This window comes from Micromys minutus (genome assembly GCF_963924665.1).
Source record: "Micromys minutus genome assembly, chromosome: 1".
In the NCBI taxonomy this organism is placed as follows: Eukaryota; Metazoa; Chordata; class Mammalia; order Rodentia; family Muridae; genus Micromys; species Micromys minutus.
Window position 1 is genome coordinate 96,415,805 of NC_137969.1, and position 26,570 is coordinate 96,442,374.

The 26,570-nt window shown below is 40.9% G+C and overlaps 2 protein-coding genes across 5 annotated transcripts; one reads left to right on the forward strand and one right to left on the reverse strand.

The window, feature by feature from the left end:
• Nucleotides 1-2,862: 2,862 nt before the first annotated feature.
• RMI1 (RecQ mediated genome instability 1) lies at nucleotides 2,863-9,969 on the reverse strand. The gene is made up of 3 exons (XM_080930580.1): nucleotides 9,830-9,969; nucleotides 5,904-5,993; nucleotides 2,863-4,998 (listed from the first exon to the last, which is right to left on the reverse strand). Exon 3 carries the CDS (start codon nucleotides 4,967-4,969, stop codon nucleotides 3,110-3,112), a length of 1,860 nt encoding a protein of 619 aa, XP_080786706.1. The 5' UTR covers nucleotides 4,970-4,998; nucleotides 5,904-5,993; nucleotides 9,830-9,969; the 3' UTR covers nucleotides 2,863-3,109.
• Nucleotides 9,970-10,092: 123 nt separating this feature from the next.
• HNRNPK (heterogeneous nuclear ribonucleoprotein K) lies at nucleotides 10,093-21,272 on the forward strand. Of its 4 annotated transcripts, XM_080930591.1 has the most exons (16): nucleotides 10,093-10,217; nucleotides 12,182-12,266; nucleotides 12,605-12,702; nucleotides 13,321-13,377; nucleotides 14,735-14,778; nucleotides 15,622-15,694; nucleotides 16,307-16,378; nucleotides 16,877-16,990; nucleotides 17,273-17,401; nucleotides 17,761-18,068; nucleotides 18,174-18,228; nucleotides 18,359-18,463; nucleotides 18,622-18,637; nucleotides 18,716-18,798; nucleotides 19,135-19,304; nucleotides 20,024-21,272. In XM_080930591.1, the coding sequence occupies exons 2-16, from the start codon at nucleotides 12,209-12,211 to the stop codon at nucleotides 20,055-20,057; spliced, it is 1,416 nt and encodes a 471-aa protein (XP_080786717.1). In that variant the 5' UTR covers nucleotides 10,093-10,217; nucleotides 12,182-12,208; the 3' UTR covers nucleotides 20,058-21,272. The 4 variants fall into 4 exon arrangements, with proteins under 4 accessions (XP_080786717.1, XP_080786716.1, XP_080786714.1 ...); XM_080930590.1 differs by lacking the exons at nucleotides 19,135-19,304; nucleotides 20,024-21,272 and having other exon boundaries at nucleotides 10,133-10,221; nucleotides 18,359-18,732; XM_080930588.1 differs by lacking the exons at nucleotides 10,093-10,217; nucleotides 19,135-19,304; nucleotides 20,024-21,272 and adding an exon at nucleotides 10,475-10,545 and having other exon boundaries at nucleotides 18,359-18,732.
• Nucleotides 21,273-26,570: the final 5,298 nt, after the last annotated feature.

A 26,570-nucleotide genomic window follows, 5' to 3' on the forward strand; every position in this document is an offset into this window, starting at 1 on the left:
GGGGGTGTGTGCATGAGGGTAGGTGCTCCTGGAGGCCAGAGGATTCCTCTCAGTTCTCAGCTGTCTGATAAGGGGCTGGAAATTAACCCCAGGTCCTCTACAAGAGCCACAAGAGAGCTCTTAACCACCGAGACATCTCTCCAGCCCCCAATTTGCATTTTCTTATCAACTAGTAATGTTTCATCTTTCCCTACTCTCGGTTACCATCTGTACATGTCTTGCAATGAAATGTCACTTTCTCTCCTAAGTTGTTTTTGTTAGGGTATTTTATCACAGTAGCAAGAGAAGTCACAACTGGTGTTAAGCATGGGGGCAAAGATGGTCAGTCTGATGGGCATCATTGATGGATGGCAGGGTCCAATTACCCAGCCCCACAGCTCAAGCACCTCATGTCCCAACACAGTAATGGTTTTTAAACGGAGATATTTCCCCCTAGGAAATATTTGGCAAAGTCACAACTAGAAGGCTGCTAACAGCATGGTGTGTACAGCCCAGAGATGCTCCTAACAACCCACTGAGCACACAAGGACAATTTATCCTGTGAAAACATCCAACAGTGCAGTGGCAGAGAAACAAGGAAGCTAGTAAAGCCCACGAGTCAACGGGGGGGGGGGGGGGGGGGATGCACAGGAAGTCATGAAAGCCCAGAGTTGTAGCTCACAAAATACTGAAATGGACAGCTAAAGCTTCAACTGAGCTGGAAATATGGGGGTGGGAGGCAGAAGTACATAAATGGGAGGTACACTCCTGTACAGACTTCAGCAACTACAATTTGCTGTGAGTAAAACTTTGGGGCAGGAAGAATGGATCAAAATGAGGCAAAAAGGAAGTCAGGCTAGATAATTAATTGGGTAAGGGGTTTACCTTGTAATTAAGAGAGTGACTAGGGCCTGATATGAAAGGGAATGAAGAGAAAACAAGGAGCCAGAAAGATAGATACTCCAAGGAAATGTCTTCCAGACACAGTCAGGGCTGATCATGTTTGAACTGAGACTGTGGCAGCACACACAGGACATGCACAGGTTCAAACTAGACAGTTCCAGAACCCAGAAGGGAAAGTGGAAAGTCCTGCCTCTAACCAGACCATAGCTCATCGCTGGACACAAACTCAAGCAGTACTGTAATCTGGAGTCAGAAGCTGATGCATGGAGGGGGTGCAGCTCAGTCTGCTTTCTTATAGAACCCAGGACTACCAGCTCAGGGATGGCACCACCCACACATTTTCTCAACTGAGGCTCCTTCCTCTCTGATAACTCTACAAAACCAGCCAATAAATACATTCTGGAATTGGAAAGCACTCGCTGCTCTTCCAGAGAACTGCAGTTTAGCTCCAAGTACCCACTATGGGCAGCTTACACTCATCTACAACTCCAGCTCCAGGTGATTGGATGGACTCCTCCAGCCTCTGTGGGCACCTACACAAATGGCAGACACCAGTGTTTAAAATGCATGTATCTGTACTCTTGTGCTTTTAACCCTTTTTTTTCCCCCACAATGAAAAACATTTTTACATCTTTTCATTCAACTTCCTTTTTTGGACAAAATTTCATGTGGGCCACCTCTATGTAGCCAAGAATGATCAACTTTTGATCCTCTTGCCTCCACCACCATGCTGTTTTCTCCCTCTCTCATGAAGCCTGGCATGGTGGTGCACACCTTTAACCCAGCACTCATGGAAAGGCAGTCAGATCTGTTAGTTGGAGGCCAGCCTGCTCTGCAGAGAAAGATACAGGACTACAGAGAAACCATGTCTTAATATGTGTGTGTGTCTGTGTATATCTGTACATGGAAAGATAGCAATCAGCTCATAACCATTAAGAAACCTCTACACACACACAATTGAAAAAGTTTATCTTCCAAACATAATCTAGTACAGCAAAAGGAAGGAGTGTAGTCTCTTGAAAGCAATAACACAATTAGCTAACTTATGTGCAGAGCCAATTTAAAGGAACCCTGAAATATACTGATGCCATTTCAAAAGCCACAGGACCAGGCACACAGCTCAGCAGGTAAAATGTGCTTGCTAATAAACCTGATGATTTTACCTCAAGAATCCACATGGTAGGCAAAACCCAAGTCTCACAGGCTGTCCCTCTGATCTACACAAACAGTAAATGTTAAGACATCGAAATCACAGTACAATTTTTAAAAATATTCAACTCAATAGAAGTAAAATTACTCATTTTCTATTTCTAACTTTCAATAATATCTCATTGGGGAACAATTCTTTATTAAAATTTATTTCATTATGTGTGCCTATATGCATGGGAGGGAGCACACACATGCTATGGCATGCATATGGAAATCAGAGGACATCTTGTGGGAGAGTTTTCTTTCCAGTATGTGCTACCAGGAATAGAATCAGGTTCTTAAACTCAACCACCTTTACCCAACAAAATGCTGTCAGCCCATCACAATTCTTTATCAGTTACAGGTTTATCCAGAGACAAGTGGAAAACAAGTTTCTCTGTGAGATGGGCCAGCAAATTCCCTTACGGACTAGGGACGTAGATCAGCTGGTAGAGTATTTGCCTTGCACGCACAGCCCTGGTTTTAAACTGGTGTATGATGTGAAAGTGCACAACCGTAATCCTAGCACTTGGGAGGTAGAGGCAAAAGACCAGAAACTCAAGGTCACTCTGAGAAATACAAGACAGCTTGATGATAGCCTGGAACTATGAGATCCAGTTTCCAGGGAGAGAAAACAAAAAATAAAACATCCCAAGAGCTGAGAGATGTGACTATGGCAGAAGCTTGCTAGCAGTACAAGACCCCAGGCCAGTGTCACCAAAACAAAAACATTCTTACACATATATTTTGATTAAATATCTTTATTTTTAAATATTATTTACCTGTGTGTGTCCTATGCTGTTTAGAGAACCAACAGATTCTGGAAGCTGGGTCTCTCCTTCTGCCTCAAAGGACCAGGAGATCAAACTCAGGTCACCACACTTGGCAGAAAGCCAATCAACCTCTGAACTACTCAGCTATTTTTAAGCTCTGAAGCTTTTTTCTCCTTTTACAGAATTCCAAAATTAAGAATAAACAAATTTGATTCCAAATATTTACCTGTTTTAAAGTGTGTCCCAATAGCATTCTGGTAAATTATTTATTTATTCAACCGTTTCTTTAGGTTTTCAAGGTGTTCTACACCAACATCTTGCAATTCTAGTACCATGGCATTACATGAAGAAGGGTCAAATGAAATAGTCATTAGGCAACACAAATCTATCAGATCTCGTTGACATTTTTGTAACCCTTCTAGGAATTTTTTATATTTAAGAGGATCCTTTTTCAATTGTTTCATTTCTGGTACTGAATACCCTATCATACTGGTAAGTATTTCATCTATAAAATTTACATCTAGATATGCAGTACCATCAGAAACCTTTGCAGTTACACGCCAAAGACCACCAGAACTTGAGAGATTTCCAGTTAAAGTGACAATAAATGCTTTGACTTTCACAGTGATAACTTCCTTCAGCTTTCTGGCCATTAGAGCAGACAAATAGATGAAGGGTGGAGAGTGTAAGTCCATGCCAATAGATAGATAAGTATTATTCTCAAATGGTCTTGAAGAACAAGCCTGGAGAGAGTAACCATTTTCTTTAGAGATCTGTGAACTCTTTTCTGATAGGTCCAGCTTTCTGTTTAACATTTTATTACTTAAGTGATGCACATCTGAGCTGTTGTCGGTTTGCTGTGCTGCATCATCTACTTCTGAAATTGTACTGTCACTTGTAAAATCATGAGCTAAGAGTCTCTTATGATGGCCTCTAATAGATGAATAGTCAAAAAATTTGTCTTCATGAATCATTTGTTCAGATAATGTTTTTTCATTGAAATTGCTGTTTCCTTGTTTATGAACCAAAGCTGCATGGTTCAGACTACTAGGTTTATGTGACGAGATCTCCATACATTTACCTGTGTTTTCCTTCAAAGTTAGTGGCTGTGATGTTTTTGTTTCCATCTGTTCTTTCTGGACAGTTTCTTCCAAAAGCAAGGCCTCTTCTAGTGAAAAGTCATCAAAGTCTCCATCATCAGTGAAATGCATAGTAGGCTGGTGAGGTGGTTTCTCCCTTAGCCTTGAAGAAAAATTACATCCTGACTCAAAACTAGACTGATTTGATTGAGCAGTATTCGAGGAACTGCCTGTGCTGAAACAGCTTCTTTCCATAGTCACATCATTATTTGCTGCAGGCTCTTCACTTTCATCAAGACTTGCCAAGAGTTCCTCATCCGAAGGCCCCAAAACAGCATCTAAACCCCCTGAGACTCTGGGCACACTGTGATTGGAATTATTTGGAATGACTGAAACTGTAGGACCAAGTTCACCAATTAATCTTGCAAGTACTTTTTCTTGGGAATATTCTTCTGAAAGACCATCTACCTCACCTCCTAACACCTTCACATTTTCTGGTTTCAGTAAGAGAACTCCAAGACGGAACAGAATGTGTCCATGAACTAAAATTTTTGTACCTGGAGGAAGACCACTGTGGAGAGCTGGAACAGACTGATACTCCATCCCCTGAATCTGTGTGACACCATCAGTGAGCTGCAGCATTAGCATCCGTGAAGGCCTTGCTTCCCATGGCTTTGTAGTAATCTGTGTTTCAGCTGAAACTAGATCATTGGCTGTATTCTTTCCTCTCAGTTTTTGCATCTGGGAATATGCAGGCTGACTTACATCAACCAAGGAATTGATCTGAAGAGCATAAAATCCATTCAGCTCTCCCTTTGGAATTTCTAAAATGTCATCGGGTAAGAGAGGATGTTCCAAGTCTCTCAGGTCAGTAAGAAGCCATTGCTCTAACACTTGTTTGTTTATTTGTGCCTGACTCAAATTAGCACTATCATTTTCTTCTTGGATCCAGTTAACACAAGCTTCCAGCCACATCTGAGGCACTTTAACATGCCATGTTGCCAAAAGCCAGGTTTCAACTCTTAATACAGCACTAGCCACACTCATTTCTTTTCAATAAGAGTATCCACATCCACCTGAAAACAAAAAGAAAAGAGACTCAATATATTTAGTTACAGTCATTTCTTTTAAATAAGGACATATGCGTCCACTTGAAAACAACAAAACTGGGCACATCCAATGAAAACAAAAGGAGGCCACTACTTAACGCTACACTAATTCTTTTAAGTAAGTGTTCATATACACCTGAAAACAGAACAGAACAGTGATTCAATATATTTAAATACAGCACCCGTAATTCTCAAATACACTAACAAGCCTAATTACTACATCTTTTCTCTTTTCAACATTACAAAATCTTTGACTTTCTCCCTGGCTGATACGCAAACCTTAGATTCAGACAGTATGAGAAAGGCAAATGTTTAAGAGCACCCACTTCACGACCTAATGTCAATTCTTTAACCTCTTTAACTCAGTATTTTGATCAGCACCACCATCTGCCTTACAGGGCTAAAGAAAGATTAACATGCATGGTAAAGTATAAATGTCAGACATCTGAAAGATACTGGGCTATTAATAATAATCAGATACTATTAATTTAAATTTTACTTAATTTTCACTAGTTTCTGTTAACATCTAGAATTAACTTTATATTTTAATGCTATTAAAATTATATGACTATAGTTGGCCACCTCACTCTGGGCTGACAGAAGTCTTACTTGTTTACCTAAATATTCTTAACTGTGCTGTTAGGTTCACTTAAATCTGATTTTCTCAATATAACAAAGCAATAGCAAAATACTAAAGATAAATCAATTCTATCTACCTACCTACCTATCTATCTATCTATCTATCTATCTATCTATCTATCTATCTATCTATTCATCCATCCATCCATCCATCCATCCACCCACCCCTTCCTGAGAGGAAGGTAATGAAGAGGTACACTTTTAAGTCTTAACATGTCCATAAGAAAACTTACCACTTAGCAAGATAGCCTGTGCTCTAATGACAGGATCACAAGCTGGATGGTCAGTAGAGTACTCAAAGCCTCTTCTGCAGAGAAGTGACCCTGAAATGTAAGACAAGCAGAAGTGAGGATTCTAAATGATTCTGGGGACAGTAGAGGTAAAATAAAAACAATACAGGCTAAAAATGAAAGTTTAGCTGGGTGGTGGTGGCATATGCCTAGCACTAGGGAGGCAGAGGCAGCCTGATTTACAGAGCTAGTCCCAGGACGTCCAGGATTAGTTTAGCTAGAAGATAACTAAGGTAATTAATGCAGGGTATAACAGAGAACTTCAGAGGTAACTCTGGTGCCAGATGACCTTTTTTTTCCCCTTTGGAAGCAGTGATGTATACCACGGTACAACTTGGTTTTCTATCAGGTAGGTTCTAGGGATCAAAACTATGGTGTCAGGCTTGGTGGCAAGAGCCCTTACCTCCCAAGACAGCTTGAGGAAGGCACGCAGAGGAGACAGTGTAGCTTGGGACCCCACTTGCTCTTGGTTAGGCATATCCCCTCCCTTATAAAACTGTGCTACCATAGTCATAGTAGACAGCAATAGCTCCAAAGAGTTAGCTAGGACACACAATTTCCCATTTGCTGATGGACAAATAACAGTCCTCTCAGTACAAGAAAAACAACTTAGAGAAGGAGGTCTTTTAAATTTGAATTAAGTTTGAATCCTGTAATGCACATCTTTTACTTTCCAGAACCAATAATAAAAGATTGGGAATAAAGACAAAAACAAGGTATATTTACAGCCTTGGGCTCAATCTCTAAGACTTAGAAGGAAAGGGGAGAGGGAGAAGGGAAGAGGAAAATGAGTAAAGTCATGGGAATATCTGACAATGCTTATCAATATTTTTCTATTTGAGGGGCATTGAATGTTATCAAGCAGAAATGTACATTATGTCCATAAACTAGAAGGCTGTGTACATAATCTTCAAAGATTAAAAAAAAAATTAAAGTTTGTCTGTGTGTGGGGTGGTGTGAGGTGGTGTGAGGTGTAAGTGGGGGAGGGGAAAGTACACACTGTGAGAGCAGATGCTCAAGGAGTTAGGGAGTCAGGTCCCCTGCAGTTGGGAGTTATTCATTGCTGAGTTTACTCCAACCCTCTGGAAGAGCAGTGTGTGCTCTTAGTCCAGGAACCATCCCTCCAGACCTTCAAGTTTTGTTTTGTTGAGGCAGGTTCTCTCTATTATGCGACTTTGGAATTCTCTATGTAGACCAGATTGGTCTCCACTCAAAGATCTACCTGCACCTGCCTCCCAAGTTGTGGGATTAAAGGAATATACCATCACACCCAGCTCTAATATGGTTTAGGGACTATTTAATGACATAAAAAATGTTCATATTTTCTTAGCATAATAGTGACAAAAAAATTACAAAGCTTAATCCTCACCAATTTTATGGTAAGAAAAAATACTTTTATTAACCTTTGTACCTGATAGATTGTGCTAATAATACATATCTACATTCTAAGAACTACTACGAAATAAAACTGAACAAAGCAGAAAAATTCTACTACTCACCACTAAGGTTTAGGCATATTTGGCTCCATGATTAATTTTCAATCAGATTCAATTTTCTTAATAGAATGCCATCCCTAGATATTATATGTGGCATTCAATCAATAGCTGAGATCTTAAATCAATAACAAATATTTATATCCATTTTATGTTTCTATTATTTTCTTCTGAAAAAAAAAAGTTGGGCCAGGGAGATGGCTTAGCAGGTAAAGGTGCATACCACTAAATGTAATGAATGAGTTCCCACTCCTATGGCCCAATAGGGTTGAAGAGAGAACCAACTCCACAAGGTTGTCCTGTGGCTCCCGCTTGCTTGTGTGGTATGCATGTACATAGTCACACACACATTTTTTTTATAAAGCACTTATTTTTCAACACCATTTTAACTTCTTAAAGACACCAAGATAATTTGAGAATTCTTGGAAGGTAATCCACAAAGAAAGCCAGGGATAAAAACCCGACATATTACTGCTGACATAGTAGTAATCACAAAGCTGGGCTGGTGGCACACTCCTGCAGTCCCAGTATTTGGGAGGCAGAGGCTATTGAATCTCAGAGTTTGAGGACAGCCTGGGTCTACAGAGGGAGTTCCAGCCAGAGCTACAGAGAAAGCCTGTCTTGAGAAAAAAATAAAAAGTGAAAATTCCATTTGGGAGTCTGCAACCCAGGTCTGTTCTGTCACCTTGGATATGGTTTTTATCCTCGTTTTTAAAAACAATTTCATTATATATGCATGTGAGAAGGTTAGAGAGCCAGTTGCTCTTCCCCCATTCTAGAGATGAAATTTACACCATCAGGTAGGGCCTTGGTATTAAACATCTTTACCCACTGACCATCTCATCTGTCTGCCCGCTTGCCTTAGTTTTTGTGTTTGTTTCTTGAGACTGTTTGACTACATGGCTCTGGCTGACCTGGAACTCACACAGTCACATGTCTCTCTGCCTCCCAGCTGCTACGATTAATGGCGTGAACCATCATAGTTTATCCTACTTCTCAAAAAACTCCCTCATACATAAAATAAAACAACCACAACTTATTCAAAATACTGTAATAAGCATTAAATTGTCAGCACAAAATGGCAAACAGTAGAGAACTCAGGGTATGGTGCCTAAAGAAAGCATTTTAAATATTATCCAACCAGCTACTGAACTGTTGAAATTATAATAAATCCCACAGCTAAGTAATACTGGATCCAAACTGACATTAAAACATTAGACTAATAGCATTTAACCATTAACTCTCGGTGTAGCCAGGAGCCACTAAATGAAGCAAACTGGCACAAGCTTTGTTGCACCACCCAAATCCTGAGCCTCCACACTCTAGGTGCTATGCCGCGGAGATACATTTCCAGCCTGGGGCTTTAATAACGAAAACTTCCAACTCTACATTGAAAACGAAGGATGGAGAAATGACAGACTTTGATTACTCAAACCTCCAAAGTGAAGAGAGAAGAAAACGAACCAGCATAGCTTGCGGGGGGGGGGGGGGGGGGGGGGGTCCCATCATGGAATCTAGAAGCTACTTCTCACTAGAGGCTAGTCAAGGTGATTTCTGTTCCCCTTCCTTTTAGATTCCCACTTCTCATTAACTTCAAGAAGAAAAGAAAAAGGTGCTTAGGCGGGAGGTGGTGGATGCAGTGCTTGCTATAATCCCAGCACTCGGACAGCAGAGACAGGCGGATCTCTGAGTTCCAGGCCAGCCAGGGCTACACAGAGAAACCCTGCTGGGGCGTGGAGATACAATAGAAACACTAACTTTAACTGGCCAAGGATGTGACTGCCTTTAATCTCCGCTTGGGAAGTGGAAGCAGAGGCGGATCTTCTGAGACCCCCATCTCAAGGACCCAAAATATTAAAAATCTTGAGCCAGGAGTGGTGGCTCACACCTTTACTGCCAGCATTTGAGGAAAGGCAGAGGCGGGAGGTCAACCTAATAAATCCCACGACAGCCAGAGCTACCTTAGGCTGTCTCAAAGCAAAACCACGCTCACTTGGCGCTTTGGCAAGAGTTTGGGGCCCGTGGAGGACTGCGGTGAGGGTGAGTGGGGAGGGGAGCACCCACAGTGACCCTTCCTCGGGCGGACCGGCCATGGCGGGGCATTGCGCCTGCGAGCTATCTCCGCAGGCCTGACGCGCGGGCGCCTACGCGGCGTCCCCTAATCCGCACCGCACGGGCCCCTCACGGAAGTGAGTTGCGTGTCCCTCAGAGTAGGCGCTGAGGGGAGCGCCGCGTCCAGGCCTCCCCCGCCCTCCCCGCCGGGCGAGCCGTTAGCACAGCGGGTTTCCCGGGCGCCACGGAGGGGCGCAGAGCCCGCGGCGCGGGGAGGGAGCGAGCGAGACGCGGTCAGCTGTGGAACCCGGGCCGAGCACCGACCTGGCCTTCCCGCCTCGTCTCGCACAGCTGCGTGATACCCGGGGCCGCGCGCCACCCGGCGCTCTCCCTTCCCCGGTCCTAGGGTTTTCTTTTTCCCTCTTCCACTTCTTCCCGCCCAATCTGCGGCGGACCGGCGTCCCTCCTCCAATCCCCGCACAACTCCCTCGGGGCTCGAAAATTCCCTGCAGACGCCCCCTCCCGGCACACGTGAGCAGCCCACCGAAGTCTCGCGAGAGGATAGTCACTACGCCCCTCCCCCCCACTACAGAGTGCGCGAACGAGAAAGGAGGAGGGCGCTACAGGCGACACCGCTGCAGACGCCATTATCCTCTGCTTCTCCGCTGCACGGACGTCGCCGTCGTGCTCGTCTCTCACTCGATTGCGGCCTGTAGGTATCGGAGTGACTGGGGGCTTCGGGGTGGCGAGTCCGGGAGGCGGGTTGGCTTCCCGGGTCGGCGGCTTGGGCTATCCCCATGCCTGGGTTTTCTCAGGCCCCCGGCCTTACAGTCCAAAGGGAGTCGCCGGCGGAAGGCGGGGTTCTCGGCGCCTTAATTGACGCGGCCTTGGGCCAATCGCTTCGCCCTCGCACCACCGCCGAAGCATGGGCAGCCAATGGGGCGCGACGCTGGAGGTGGGGGGGGTTGTCCTCGTTCTCTGTCTAGCAGTGACCGACCGTCGGAGGCGGCGCGGCCGGGAGGCAACGGCGGACTCGCGCGGTGAGCAGGGCCGGGCGAGCCGCGCTTGTGGGAGCGGGGCCGGACTCCTGCCCGGCTGTCGCGGGGCGCTCGGGCCGGCTGTGGCCCGCCGGGGAACGTTGCCCGGCCTCCCCTCCCCCACCGCCGCCATTTCCCGGAGCGTGCCTCTGCAGTTGGCAAGCTGGTGCTAGGTGGTTCCAGGGACCCGAGAGAAAAGGCCTATGGGTTTGGGAACCGGGCCACCAGTGTCGAGGGAACGCCTGGCCGGCCGGTGGTCGCGCGGGTGCCTTGTGCCGCGGCGCCCCCGCCGCCCTCTTTGTCCCTCCACAGCGTGGGCCTTCCTCCTTGGGGGGGGGGCCGATGGGGCGGCCGGGGCTCCCGCGGCTGCTTTGTCTCGGGCGGTGGGGGAGGTGCGGGGGACGGGCGCTCGCGAGCCCGCGTGCTGGGTGGGGGAGGGGGTCTCGCGCGACTCCGCCTAGTCGTACGTAGTCGCCATTACGCGGGCCGCCATTTCCTGTCGGATCCGGGTAGAGGAAAGGCTCGCAGCCGCTTGGCGACTGTAGCTGGGCGCTTGCGGGCCGGGCCGTGGGCGGGAGGACAGCGCGTGCTGTCTGTCGCTCAGCTGACCTGTTAGTGCTAGAGGGTTTCGGGGACGGCGGCTACAGGAGGAGCGAGGGCTTGGCTTTGGTGCGTAGACCCTGCTACTCATTTGCCTGAACCCTTATGCCCTCGCAGCTGGGGCTAGAGTGGAGTGGCTGGTCTCAGCCTTTTAAGTCGTCGTCACAGTGACGGACACTTGCAGCCAGCGTTTTGGAATAAGAGAAGGCGTAAATGCGATACCTTGACTTTAAGCTTCTGTGCTAGTCCTTGGTTTGGTAGGACCACAAGTTGGGTGGAGCGGTTGTGACGCTTTGGTTGCATTCTTGGAGAGTTGAATTAGAGGCGACAGTGTTGGGAGACAGCCCTTTTAATAACATCACTTAAAATGATGGTGTCGGTGGTTAAATGCTTCGTAGCTTTGCTGGATAATGATGATGGTTTCAATCTGGTGCCTTAAAATCAGAATTTTAGATTTCTCTGTCTGAAAAATCAAAGTAGTTTGTATTTGCCTTTACGTTTTGTAAGTTTGGCAGATTTCATTGATTGGTATTTCAGTCATGACCAAAGTGGGGGGAAGCAATTAACTACTGGTCCTACAATGACACTAGTTTTGTGATAAGACATAGTCTTTTCAAGAATTAGTCTTGTGAACAGAAGTCTGCTGGATTTTTCCGTCGTGAAGCAAGTTGCCGAGGACAGAATTACTGATACTTGTTTCCTGGGGAAAAAAAGGTTCTGGTGGTAGAGGTGGTTAGACTTTTCATTGAGACAATCTCAATAGTCTAAAAGCAATCCATTACACCTGTCTCTTCAATTTTTATAGTTACTTTTAAGTTTCCTCAAATGAGATTTTCAACCCAATATTAGTATTAAATGTTGACAAGAAAAGCAAAACTGATTTATATTGGTTTTTACTGATTGCTGTAGCATTATGATGCCACTTCCACTGTGTGTGTGTGTGTGAAGCAGAATCCTTTTTTTAAATTCTTAAACAAAATAATAGCCTTTGCTTTCTGATAAGCCAAATGTACTAGCTAGCTTCTTTATTTTTCCGCAGATTGGTGGATCCATTTAATTCAAGAAAATGGAGACCGAACAGCCAGAAGAAACCTTCCCCAATACCGAAACCAATGGTGAATTTGGTGAGAAGATATTTTAATTATAGCCAATTATATTTTTTTGTACCGCTAGTTTTATTATCATAAAATGTTAATAAGTTTGATATAGCCTGTTTACCTCTTAACATGATTTTATTTTTGTGGTCTTGAGTTTGTATCTGTTCTTGGTTTCTATGAGACGTAACCTTTCGCGTGGGTAAAAACCAGTACAAATTTTCTACCCACAATTTTAGTCCTTTAAAATATTTATTAAAATAAGATCTTTGGTATTAGGAAGGGGGGGAGAAGACAAAGGCAGGGGCTTCCTGTGGTTTCAATTACCCATTCTTGGGGCTATTTAAATTTTAAACTTTAATTTCTAGGTAAACGCCCTGCAGAAGATATGGAAGAGGAGCAAGCCTTTAAAAGATCCAGAAATACTGATGAGATGGTTGAATTGCGCATTTTGCTTCAGAGCAAGGTATAAACTTGATTAAATTTTGGAGGTTGTCAGTCAGAATTGGTGATTTTTCACTTTGAGCTCTGCTTTGACTGGAAAGCTTTCAGAGCTGTATTACGCATTGAATAAAGGTTTTCTAAAGTTCATTTGTTTTGAACTCTTGATCCTCTGCCTTTGAATGCTAGGATTATGGGTGAGCACTATCACATTTAGTTGATGTGATTCTTGCTAATAAGCAGATTTCAAAACTACAGGTAGTGCTGAAGCTTTGATGGTGAAAGCCCTATTACCAGGGTCCACCATAGATAAACTAGAAAAATGAGTGGAGTGACTGTAGACATACAGGTTTTGGGTGTTGGTTGCATTTTATTTCCTCAGGAAACTACTTAAGCTTTACCCGAAGTCGTAATATAAAAGTACTTGCTGTTCAGATTCTATTTGTTTTTTACACAAGGGCACTTTGTAATCTATACTTTCTAGGGATTTTATATTTATGCCTGGTGTTCTAAATATTCCAAAGGCCTATTGTAAAACTATTCATCTTGATCTTTCTCAAGATTTTCAGTGCTGTGTAAACTTAAAATATAGTTTAAAAATACTACTTTTCTAAATGCAGAAATATTTTTTTGTCTATTCCAGAATGCTGGAGCAGTGATTGGAAAAGGAGGCAAGAACATTAAGGCTCTTCGTACAGACGTAAGTATTAAATTACTGAACAAACAAATTCATTGTATGCTTCTAGACTTTTAAAGGTTCACATCTTAGAAATCACTGAATAGCTACAAACCATTTGTAATAATTAATGGTTATATGGATGCTTTCTGCTTTTTCTTAAAACCCTGATTAAGGTGGAACATGCATAATTAAATCTTTTCATATTTTAATAAGACCCTTCAAATTCACTACAAATAAGACAAAACACCTTAATTAGGAAGAGACAAAGTATATAAAAACCCTTAATTGTACCATTCCTCTTGTGTGTGTGTGTAAGAGGGATTCAGGCATTTCTGAAAGCCATTGAAGATGGCTGGTAAAAACTTTATTTCCTTTTTAAAAAATCATCTGTTCCAGTTTGCAACATGGAGCTAATGTTAACTAATTTTTAAATATGGGTAGTGAATAGATTAATCTTGGCAATCAGAACTGTTTGCCTAGAATTTGAGTCTTCATAATTTATAGTGGGTTGACTCTTGTGATTAGACACATTAAATGTTGGCAGCACCAGAAGTGTGTGTGTACTTCTAGAACTCGACTACACCAAAATTTGTTTGTTTTTTTTCCCCCTTCATACTATACACATTTCTTGTTTATCTTGGTGAAATTGAGGCAAATACCTTTGTTGAATACCTAACAGTATTTCATTTCTCTCGGTAACAGATCTTTGTGCTTCTCTTGATTACTATAAACTTTAGAATTTGTTATAATTTTTACAAGTCTGCTTATAAGATACAGGAATGTGTTTTGCACCTCATGAAACCAAATCAGTCTTACTGGTTGGGGGTTTGGTGTGGGAATTTTTGTTTTGTCTTTGAACCTCTTTCCTCTTAATCCAGATGTTCTGTATAATTATCTGGGTTATTTCCCCGTTTTCCTCAAGAATTTTGAGTCATGACAGGTTTTGTGTCTACCCTCACGAGCCAGCCTGCTACTGAAACATTTAAAAAAAAAATAGAACCATCATTTAAGGTCCTTAAATGTTAAGCCACGATCAGGTATAGAGAAGTCCATTATTGTGTTAGTCTTCAGAACAACTTAAGCTTGTTTCATTGAGAGTATGAGTATAGTTTGTATTAAATTAAAATTTATTGCTTTTCCCCCTTTTCCCTCTCCTTGTTTTTTTGGCCATATATCTCCGTTGCCCATGTACTGGATCGACTTACCCCTGCGTTGCCCACCATGACGTTGGCCCATCCGCCCCTGAACGCCCATGTGAAAACCCTGGTTGGCTATGCCCAAAAATGTGCTCGTTGCCAAACGGGTACAATACTTGACAACTTCTGATTGAATGCCCATGCCCAATGCCAACATCCACGAACGCCAATGACCAATGCAGTACAATGCCAGTGTTTCAGTCCCAGACAGCAGTGGCCCCGAGCGGTATGTCCCAACAGTTTATGCCTCACTGCCTGATTAGAAAGAGAGAAATGTATTTTATTACCTGCCTTTTATAATTAAATAGTATCCCCTTTAGACGGTGTATTGTTTTTCAAGTTTCTGTCTTATTTTCCCCATTAAGTCCTTTTGTCACTGAACTTTTACCGTGAGTTGCCCACCCAAACGATCCACTAATTTTATTTCGATGGAAGGAGCACAGCTTCAAGTGTTGCATATTTGCTGCATTGTAAATCAAACTGTTACCCAAATAGTCTCTCGCTCTGTCTTTGTGGCCCACCTTGCTTCCCAACATTGTCTGTTCATAATTTTTTCTGATGAAATGCTAACTGGTTCACTTTCCTTCACTTCTCATTTGTACTGTCTTTGTCTTGCATTTGTATTTGTTTTCTTGCAGAGCCCATTAAGTAGTCTAATTTCTAACTGGTATCCATAACCTTACTCCAGATACAATGTTCACCACTTGCATATTCCCCCAATTTACCCAAGAGAAGGTGTGCCAGTGTTACCATAGCAGCGAGGGTGTCCTTAACTTGGTGGCGGGGAACATGAGAATTCAACTCTGCTTCAATTCTGGTCGATTATTGCCACTTAATCTGAGCCCTTCCAGCAGCCCATTCTCTCTGTCTCTCTCAAAGTCTAATAATGTTATGTCTGTATTGGGCATAAAATAAAATGCATGTATAAAATTCATAACTAGACTACCTTGAATGGGGACTATTAAGTAATTATGATGTTACTTCTCTAAAAGTTTATATGACTACTGATGACAAAACTCATTTTTCTTTTTCCACCTTTTTGTATTATGTGATATTTAATATTTGGCAGCATACTGAGTATCAGCGCTGATATTGAGACAATTGGAGAGATTCTGAAGAAAATCATCCCTACCTTGGAAGAGGTAGGTTTCTTTTAAAAATTTTTTGGCAAGATGAGGGATAATGTTTAAGGTTTTATTGAGGTGAACTGGGGGAGGGGAGAAAGAATAATGGTTTGTGGCAGCATAATGCATATTTGTCTTTAAAGTTTAGGCTGGCCATTCCTGGAGTAGTAAATAGGAGTTATTTGATCCTCCATCATGGTTATTTAGCATGTATTTTAAAGGCCTTGGTTTTAGAGTATGTTATCTTATGTTTAAGGAAGGGAAGGGGCAATTTATATCTAATAAGGGAAGATTATGGTTTTACTTTTTCTAATAGGAAGGAAGTTTATTTATAGTTGAGTTTCAGGTTACTTCCATCTCTAGGCAGTTGCAGCTATAGGAGCTTGTCAGTGTTTCTATAGACAGAAGGAAGCAGTGGTCCTATACCTGCTGCTGTTTGGCTCATTTTCTTTATTGACATTAAGAGTATAATTGTTTACTGGGTATATGAAGAAAGGATTTTACTGTTAAATAAGCTGTTTTGTATTAACATAGACTTTAAAATATGTTGTAGTAGCTTTACCAATATATGCGACAATAGCCTGATCACGCTAGACACTTAACCTATTATTCTTATTTTTCTACTTTCAGGGCCTGCAGTTGCCATCACCCACTGCAACCAGCCAGCTCCCGCTCGAATCTGATGCTGTGGAATGCTTAAATGTATGTCATAGTGCCATTGAACCCCACTGAAGTATGGAGCCTGGCCCATAGGATCGATTTTCTTTTTAACATAGTGTGCTTTTCCCATCTCAATAGAAAAAGGCTTAAAATATGATATATGAATAGTCTTATAACTCACTGTTGACCCTGCTCCATGCTGCAGTGGGAATTAACTACATTTGCAAAGTGCTTTGCAGTCATTTTATTATGGTGTTATTTGAATGTTAATAATTTTGTGGTAACAGCGACATGCTAAATGGCTGCAGTGTGGGTATGGTGTTGCAGGACCTGAAAATAAAATAGTTTTTTAAGGTGGTGCAGATTGTCCTTTTTGGGCCTGGCTATTGAGGATAATAAGCACATAACTGGTAAAGTTATTGAGATATAAATTCAGGTTGCTTACTGCAACAGTACATTATGTTGTGCTTAAGCATAAGCTGATACAGTGTTGGGAAAATACTTGCAAGAGAGTAAGATTGTGTATTTCCCCCTCTACAGTACCAGCATTATAAAGGAAGTGACTTTGACTGCGAGTTGAGACTATTGATTCATCAAAGTCTGGCAGGAGGAATTATTGGTGTTAAAGGTGCTAAAATCAAAGAACTTCGAGAAGTAAGGAATTTTGTTCTGTTTTGTTTCTTCTGGATTCAGTAGTTTTTCATAGAGTTGGTTTTGTGGGTTGCTCCCTTGGATCCCTTATCATTAGTTGGGTCTTAAAGTAACAAAACTGAGGTTTGTTTAAATTTACACCATCTAAGTCCTGTGTAGTGAACCACATTCGATACTGAAAGTAATTGAGTTTAAATGTCTGAGCTTAGGAAGCCTTGATTTTTTTTTTTTTTATTTGATGTGCTAACTTGTATTGGCTTTTCTCTTTTTGTAAATGTATTATAGAACACTCAGACAACAATCAAGCTTTTCCAGGAGTGCTGCCCTCATTCTACTGACAGAGTTGTTCTTATTGGAGGAAAACCTGATAGGGTTGTAGAATGCATCAAGATCATCCTTGACCTTATATCTGAGGTATCTTTGGGATATTTTTGTTTACATTCAATTTCATCAAACTACCATATTCACACCATTTATTTTGACATCTTCCCACAAGTTTTCTATTGCCTCCTTTAATATAGTGCCTTTGATCCTCATGCAAAGGTCTCTGTTGCCTACTTCTTACTGACATGCCTGAGTTAATGGTCCTTTCCTCTCTCACCTACATACTCATACCCACTCCCCACCTCATCAGTATTTTAGAAATCCTTTTCATCATTGTTTCATTTCTGTTCCTGCCTCCATTACCTTTTGAGTTAATGGTTGAGATGGTTTGGTTTTTGATAGGACCAGCACTTTTTCTTCAGACTTTAAGGTGCTGTTTCTGTTTTTAGTCTCCCATCAAAGGACGTGCACAACCTTATGATCCCAACTTTTATGACGAAACGTACGATTATGGTGGTTTCACAATGATGTTTGATGACCGCCGAGGACGGCCTGTGGGATTCCCCATGCGGGGAAGAGGTGGTTTTGACAGAATGCCTCCTGGTCGGGGTGGGCGTCCCATGCCCCCTTCTAGAAGAGATTATGATGATATGAGCCCTCGACGAGGACCTCCTCCGCCTCCTCCTGGTCGAGGTGGACGGGGTGGCAGCAGAGCCCGGAATCTTCCTCTTCCTCCACCACCACCACCCAGAGGGGGGTAAGTTTTTATCCAAATGTTAACATTAATAAAAGATTGCTCTTAGTAGTAGGTGAGGTAATTTTAATGTGACCATGCAAACATTGCAACATGTTTTGCTTGTAGAGATCTAATGGCTTATGACAGAAGAGGAAGGCCTGGAGACCGCTATGATGGCATGGTAAGAATTTTGATTTATAAGGGACCTTAAAACCAAACATTTGTGCAAGATTATAGTAATTAAGACTTTTTTTAAAAACTGAAACTATTTGCACAGCCATCTAAATTTAGTAATTTTGTACCTAATACAGGTTGGGTTCAGTGCTGATGAAACTTGGGACTCTGCAATTGACACATGGAGCCCATCAGAATGGCAAATGGCTTATGAACCACAGGTTGAGTATCAATATGTATCGGTAATTTACCCTGCCTATCCATAATTGATCTCCCCTCCCTACCCCTATAATTTCTTGATTCAGTTTATTTCCTGGATATAAACTGGGTATGCATGGTATAGGATGACACTAGGATATTTTAGAAATACTAAAATAATTTTTTTTTCTTTTGTTTTTAGGGTGGTTCTGGATATGGTAAGTTTCTTCTTTGTGAAATCAAACATTATTTCATTTTTATTTTTACATGAACTTACTGCTCATTATTTAAATCAGATTATTCTTATGCAGGGGGTCGTGGCTCATATGGTGATCTTGGCGGACCTATTATCACTACACAAGTAACTATTCCCAAAGATGTAAGTAGTTTTAATTGAGGGAATTTACTTATTTGTACTGGTTGCCAGTTCTGTAAATTCAACAAGAAGATTTCCAATTTAGGATTGAGATACTGTTTAAGAACTTAATGGGGGATGGGGTTGAATCTTACATCAAATAATACTTAGTGACATTAATAAAAATAAGACAGTTTGGGGTTCTTAAATTACACATATATCTAATGTAAAATTTAGTTCAGGAATTTAAGACTACCATTCTAAATAAATTACTATAAAGTTACTGCTATTCATCATTGAGAAAAGGGAATAAGATTTCTTTAAAGTTGTCATATACATTGTATTTAAAAATCTTTTCAGTTGGCTGGATCTATTATTGGCAAAGGTGGTCAGCGGATTAAACAAATTCGTCATGAGTCTGGAGCATCAATCAAAATCGATGAACCTTTAGAAGGATCTGAAGATCGGATCATTACCATTACAGGAACACAGGACCAGATACAGAACGCACAGTATTTGCTGCAGAACAGGTCAGTTGATGCTTAGCTTTGTGTTAGTATATACATACTAAAACCTTAAAAGCTTTTCTTCCCAATTGATTTTTCTTTTAGAAACCATGGTGTTTCCGTCACTTGGGGAATCTAACTTCTAAATATTCTAATTAATAGCTCTGCCTTAATTTTCTTCTGTTTTCTTACTAAAATGAAGACATTCAATACTAATCTTGCTGGAAGAAGCCTTAACCAAGCAAACTTCTCATTTCTCTGGTGAAAACTGCTGCCAAAACCACCACTTGTAATAAATTATACAGAGCCTGTAGAAAATGTAGAAGAGTCATTGGATGTTGGCCTAGTTCTGTGTGGAAGACTAGTGATTTTGTTGTTCTTAGATAACTAAAACGACAACAAATCACAGTCTGCCATATGGCACAGGCCACCTCTACAGGACAGATAATGATGGTGCTGTAAAATGCAGCATTTCACACCTTCCTCACGCTCCTTTGTCTTTTCTACCAAGTATTAACAGCTTCCAGTTTCATTTTCTTAACCCTGCACTACTACTGTCTATTAACATTTTCTTGAGTTTTACATTGCTTTAATTTATAGTTGCTATTGCTCTTTAAAAGTTCTTCTAATTGTAATGGACATGTTTTTGTCATTTTAATTTTATCATTGAAATTGTCTTAATGTTGATTAAGATGTTTTGAACAAAAATTCTAATTCGTACTTTTTTTTCTTTTCTTTTATAGTGTGAAGCAGTATGCAGATGTTGAAGGATTCTAATGCAAGATATTTTTTCTTTTTTATAGTGTGAAGCAGTATTCTGGAAAGTTTTTCTAAGACTAGTGAAGAACTGAAGGAGTCCTGCATCTTTTTTTTTTTATCTGCTTCTGTTTAAAAAGCCAACATTCCTCTGCTTCATAGGTGTTCTGCATTTGAGGTGTAGTGAAATCTTTGCTGTTCACCAGATGTAATGTTTTAGTTCCTTACAAACCGGGTTGGGGGAGGGCATGCAAAAACTAACACTGAAATTTTGAAACAGCAGCAGAGTGAGTGACTTTTATTTTTTGTTCATTGTTGGTGGTTTTAAAAATATTCCCCCCGTGTACTTATTGTGAGCACCTTGCTTTGTGGTCACTGTGACATTGGGGGGGGTGGGACAGGGAGGAAAATAACCGTCCACATGTCCCTGGCATTTGTTCAGAGCAGTGTGCAGAATGTAATGCTCTTTTGTAAGAAACGTTTTATGATTTTTAAAATAAATTTAGTGAATCTATTTTTGGTGGTCTTTTTTTTTTTTTTTTTTTTTTTAAGACAATTTCAAATGGTGGTTGAATTTTCCAGCCCACCCCTAAACTAAACACTAAGTTTGATTTTCAGCAGCTCCTCTGTTGGATTTAAGTGCACCTCTTGGATATAGACAAAACACATTGGCAAATTCAGTTAGGGTGATTTCTTAATGGTTGGAAAGACTTGGCTTGATAAATTTCCATCACATATTCATGCTTATAATAAGCTTGGGATTTTGTTTGTTTTTGCAAATGTTTGCCACTACTTTGCAACAGTTTTCTGTTAGTCGTGGAGAACTGCGGTGGGGAGCAATGCTGCAAGAGTTAAGCATCTGAAGTATCTGCCAGAAGCCTGATGGGCAATGAGCTTTATTAACCAGAGTAACACTTGGTTATGGAAGTGGCGGATGCTGAATAAAGCTTGGTTATTTTTGTTAGATAATTTCTCACCTATAGACTCAAAGCTGTCAGCCTGCTAGCGTCTTGTTAGTTGAACTTTGTAAAAATATATATATACTTGTTTTTCCATTGTATGCACAATGAAAGAAAAAAGATGTACCATTTCTCTGTTGTGTGTTGAATTATGTAGGAAATGTTTGTGAACGATTCAAAAAAAATGGAAAAAGTTCCTGTGGATGTTTTGTGTAGTAACTTGGCATCTGTATTGATAGTTCAAAATCCACATCTAAATAAAACTTCCATGATGTTAGTTTTGATGTGTGCCCAATTTGAAAAGGGGTTGATGGATAAATGTAAAGTTTGTTGAAGTGTTCCTCTTGTAAGGAAATACAGTAATCTTAAAATTATGGGGTTTTTTGTGTGTGTGAAATGTTTTTCTAGAACTTGGAAACAAAGTCTAGTTAAGGGAAGAATATAGAAAATTCAGGTAGTTATTCTGACAACCTGCTGGTACCTGTTAGTATCAGTGCAAAATCATTTTTAGTCATTACATGAGCCTCAAGTGTAATTTATTTTCTATATTGGGAGAGCTCAGTGAGCAATTAGCTGGTTCATATATATATGCTCAGAATACCTGCTTTTAGCCCTAATAAGGTGGAGTCAGGAATATAATGATGTTTTTAGGTTTGGTATAGGAGTGGGATGTTTTAGTTTAGATGCTTATTGTACCCCAAGGGCTTTAGAGCAGATGGTGGTGACATGCTTAGTTTGTGGAAGCACATAGTTTTGTTAGGGAACCGTTAAACTGCAAGTGGTAATCTGAGTTTTTTCTGAAGGGTAAGGCTTGTCTGCATTGCATCCAAGAGAAGGTCTTTACTTGGGCATTTCAGTGAATCAAGTGTAAGTTTGGGGTGAAACAAAACCTCCCAAAAGGAAAATGAATAACAAATTGCTAGTCCTACTGGAAGGAAGCATCCCTTAAGAACTGAATTTCTGTACTTTCCCAAAGAACTATAGAAGTTCACAGGTTTAAAGAAGTGGTTTCATTGGTTGTGTTTGTGGCCTTTAGGTTCAATCCCCCCATAACCCAGGCAGTATTGTGCACACCTATAAACCTCAAGGGTTGCAGAGGCAGATGGGGTTACTAAATGTTTAGGTCAGCCAAGGGGTATATAGCAAGACTCCAACAAGGAAATGAGGGTGAATATAATCATTAAAAACTATCTTCAATTTATTGAAGCTTTAAAGATGGAAAGATTTAAATATTTGTATGCCTCTGTTGGTGAGATGTGGAGTGGAGGCCAGAGGTCTTCCTGATTTGCTTCTCCACTTGAAGCTAGTTACTCACCAGTTGGCTAGGCTAACTGGCCAGCTAGTGTGCAGTATCTCCCTGTCTTTAGTATAGATTTCAGGCTCATTCCGTACCTGGTTTTATTGGGTGCTAGGGACCCTAACTTAGTTGTATAGCAAGAACTCACCAACTGAACTATTTTACTAGCCTCTAAAGAATACTAAAGTCTATAAACATATCTACCGAAATGTTGGTGAAAATGAGATTTTCAACAGAGAAGTTCTAAGTTTCACTCTTTTGTGGGTACATGTGTGCCCACATGGAGGTCAAAACAATTAGGAACACTAATTCAGTTAACTATGGAAATCCCATAGATGAACCTAATGGTCATGATTCATGATAAGCACTTTTTTTTTTTTTTTAACCCATGAGCTGTCTCTATGGTCCCCAATCAACTTTTAATGTGTTTTTATTTTTTGATTTTTTTAAAAGACAGGTTAGCTTACCAGCCCCTTTGACTGGCCTTCAGCCTATGAAACTTTCAGCCTTCTGAATGCAGAAAATTTTGTACCCCATACCAAGCCCAGCACAGTTAAGTGATAACAATTATTAGAAAGCACATGGTTCTCAAATTGCATTATTAGAACCAACAAAAATAAAGGTGCTGGCAAATCAAATCCAGGAACTAGCTGTCACTTGTTAACAAGCCTTTGGATCTGAGTTCAATCCCCAGAACCCACAGAGTTGTCCTCTGATCTCTACTTGTAGAGATGATCAGAGTGCCCACCCATGGCATACACATATAAAAAAATTTAAATTGGTATAACAAAAGTAAAATTTTGGTGTACATTTAAAAATGTTTTAGTACAACTTCATAGCACAAAAGAGGCTGGAACAGGAAAAAAATTGAAGGCAGTTTTATGGAGTGGAGAGACTATATTCTTAGGTGTGCTGATGAGTATTGCCTATGGGAGATAATCTGCATTGGGTTAGTTGACTGGAAAATTCATGTAAAATGCAAGCACCCGCTTCCTATCGTCTGAGACAAAGAAAGTGAGCTGAGCACAGTCATGTTTCCTGACTTCAAGCAGTTGTCAGGAGCTCAAGCTCCTGATGCCATGATAGACTTCACACTAGGCCAAAATACTCAAGTTTTCTTGTCAGGTGTCTGGACACCCATAACACAAGTAAGACTGTTATTCAACTCCCACCCCTCTGTGGGACTGCGTGAGGTGAGGTCCCCTGTGGAGGGCAGGGACTGTTATGAAGTCCTTTCCTTCCACCTTGTTTCTCTTCCTGTCTCCTGCCTGTGTGCTCCAGGTGAATGGTTACATGTGTATGCATTCTGAAGGATGTAGCTTGATCTCTATGATAACTGGAAGTATTTGGGACCCCAAACTGCAGTTATCAAAGTAGGCACTGTCAGTTTGTGTGTACAAATGGAAGTGATTTCTCCAAGTTTAGTAACTTCAATTAAGGAAAAACAATCTGACCTAAAGACAAGCTATGACAATTATGTCTGAGAACTAGACCCTTAAGTACTGAGCTAGCCCCTAGCCTTCTGGAGTGTATCTGACCTGTACTCTTGTTCTTGAAAACGTTTTCTTGCTATTTTACAGTATAAAATAAAGTATAATAAAAGTTTTAAATGGGGAACTAGTCTGTGTTGGGATGGCTGTATGCGCAAATACATTGGAAAAGATAAAATGTTAATAGTGACGCTGATCTTTGGGTGAAGAGATACTGAGATGGGTAAAATGTACCCTTAGGATGTTCCTCCAAGGACATTTCCAGAAACCAGAAGACAAGACTGAATGAAGTAATCAATGGTTTAACTCCTGAGTAAATGTGGAGTCTGAGTAGATACAGTGCTAAGACTGTGGAAGATGGTAGTTCAGTGGGAAAGGTTGGCTGTTTTGGGGGAAGTACACGTGTCTTTGAGTTTGGTTTGTAACAAAGGATGGCCTTGGTCATCTTACTTTCACCTGTAAAACTTTTGTCCTCTCATTTAGTTTTGTATTTTTGAGACTGGATCTCTACATAGCCGTGGCTGTCCTGGAAATCACTATGTAGAACAGGCCGGCCTTGAGCCTGCAGATTCACCTGCCTCTGCCTTTCTAGTGCAAGGTATAGAGACATGGACCACCACATGTGACTTCTGCACTATTTGTTTGCCAGTCTATCGTTACAAAAAGTAGAAGCAATAGCAGTAATTGCCATTAAGAGGCTGGTGTTTAGTGCTTCAGAATGATGCCCATCAGTGATGACTGTCAGCTGAACTCCATAGCAAAACTAAGCCAAAACAGGTGGCAGATAAAATCTTGACAACTGTAGTCATGTATGCTCTTGGTGCTCTGCCCTCTGGAGCCAGAAGAGGGCAATGGATCACCTGGAGCCACCACGTAAATGCTGGGAGGTAAACCCAGTCCTCTAGAACAGTAGCCAGTACTGCTGAGCTTTCTTTCCAGCCACTTCAGGCTGCTTGTTACTATAGACTTGGAAAACTGTCCTGGCTGTGTTTCAGAGGTTCTAATAAGTTGTGTTCTCCTTTTTACTTGTCTCTAGGAGGGTCTGTGTTTTGTTTTTTGTTTTTTGTTTTTTTTTTTTTTTAACTTCCTGATTTCTTGAATGATTCACTGTTCAAAGACATATTTTATAATATGGATTTTGTCATTGTTGAGGTTTGTGTCTTGTGATAATCGTTTTGCAGAAGGTCTCATGCCCCGATGAGATTTTCAGTTTGTTGGGTGGGATACCCTTTATATTTCTGCTAAGTTGATACAGAATGTATTTTAGCTGTGATGTTTATTTGCTTCGTTTTTATTTGGGAGCTCTAACTATGAGAGTAGAATATTGAAGCTCCCACTCATTCTGTGTCAATACCCATGAAGCATTGCATGCCTCAAATTATTTGTTTTCTAAAATGAGGGACTTCAATATTCAGTCTTATGAAGTACTCCTCTTCATAAATCATTCCTAACATGATATGTGGTATCCATTTTTTATGTTTTCTAGTTAGCTTTGGTTTGACATTTATCTGATTTGCTTTGTAATTTGTTTTACATTCTTTGTTTTGTTTTGTATCATTGCTAGCTAGATGTGTTTTAGGACACAGTATATTACTGGCTTTTGTAGTCTTTGCTGGATTTTATCAAACTTTCCAGGAGAATCTCAAACCACTTCTATGCCAAAAAATAGGGAGTGAAGGAACACACTACCAAGGTCATTTTACAAAGATAGTACCATTGTTCTCACTCACACCAAGTTCAGGTAAAGGCACAACAACTTAAAACTACAAACTTCTCTTTAATGAACACAGACACAAAATACTTGCAACCTGAATTTAGAAATACATTTAAGAAGATTAAATATTATGACCAAGTAGGGTTTTTTACAGAGAGGCACGTTTAGCTCAACCTTGGTAAATCAATAAATGCAATACACAAACAAACGTAAAGACAAGCCCATACACAAAGTCAGTCTTCAAAATAACAGAGACTATATTACAACAAACATACAGCCAGAATTAAAAGGAGAGAGCGTTTCTTCTAAATTCAGGAATGAGGCAAGGTTGCCCATCCATACCCCACTTTCTCAAGATACTGCTTGAAGTGTTAGCTATGGAAATTAGAACAAAGTACATGATTAAAAAAACAGGAAAAGAGTCAAACCATTCCTATTTGCAAATGATGTGATTCTATACTTACAAGACATGGTAGACGAGTTTGAGAGATGCCCCAAAAGTTAAGAGTACTGTCTGCTCTTCCAGTGGACCCAGGTCTGAGCCCAGCACCAACATGGTTGTTCACAATCTCTTGTAACTCCAGTTCCAGGGGATCCAACACCCTCTTCTAGCCTCTGCAGGCACCAGGCACATACATGGTACACATATATGCATGCAGGTAAAACATTCATACACAAAATTAAAAAAAAATTCTTAAGACCTTTATAGAATCTACTAGGAAACTCTTAAATAAGCAGCAACATTGCAGGATACAAAATCAGTATTTAAAAGAACAAACCAAACCTGGGCATGTTGGCCTCTGCCTTTAGTCCCAACACTCAGAAGATAGAGGCAGGCAGATCTATATGATTTCGAGTCCAGCTGGTCTATATAGTAAATTGCAGATGATCCAAGGCCACAGAGGCCTTGCTTCAAAATAACTATGAGAAACTCCCAAAGAATAAAAACAGACTTTTACACTAATTCTGCATCTCTAGGCATCTTTAGATCATTGACCAAAGTATCTGTTGTATATATGAGTACACTGTAGCTGTCTTGAGACACACCAGAAGAGGGCATCAGGTTTAATTACA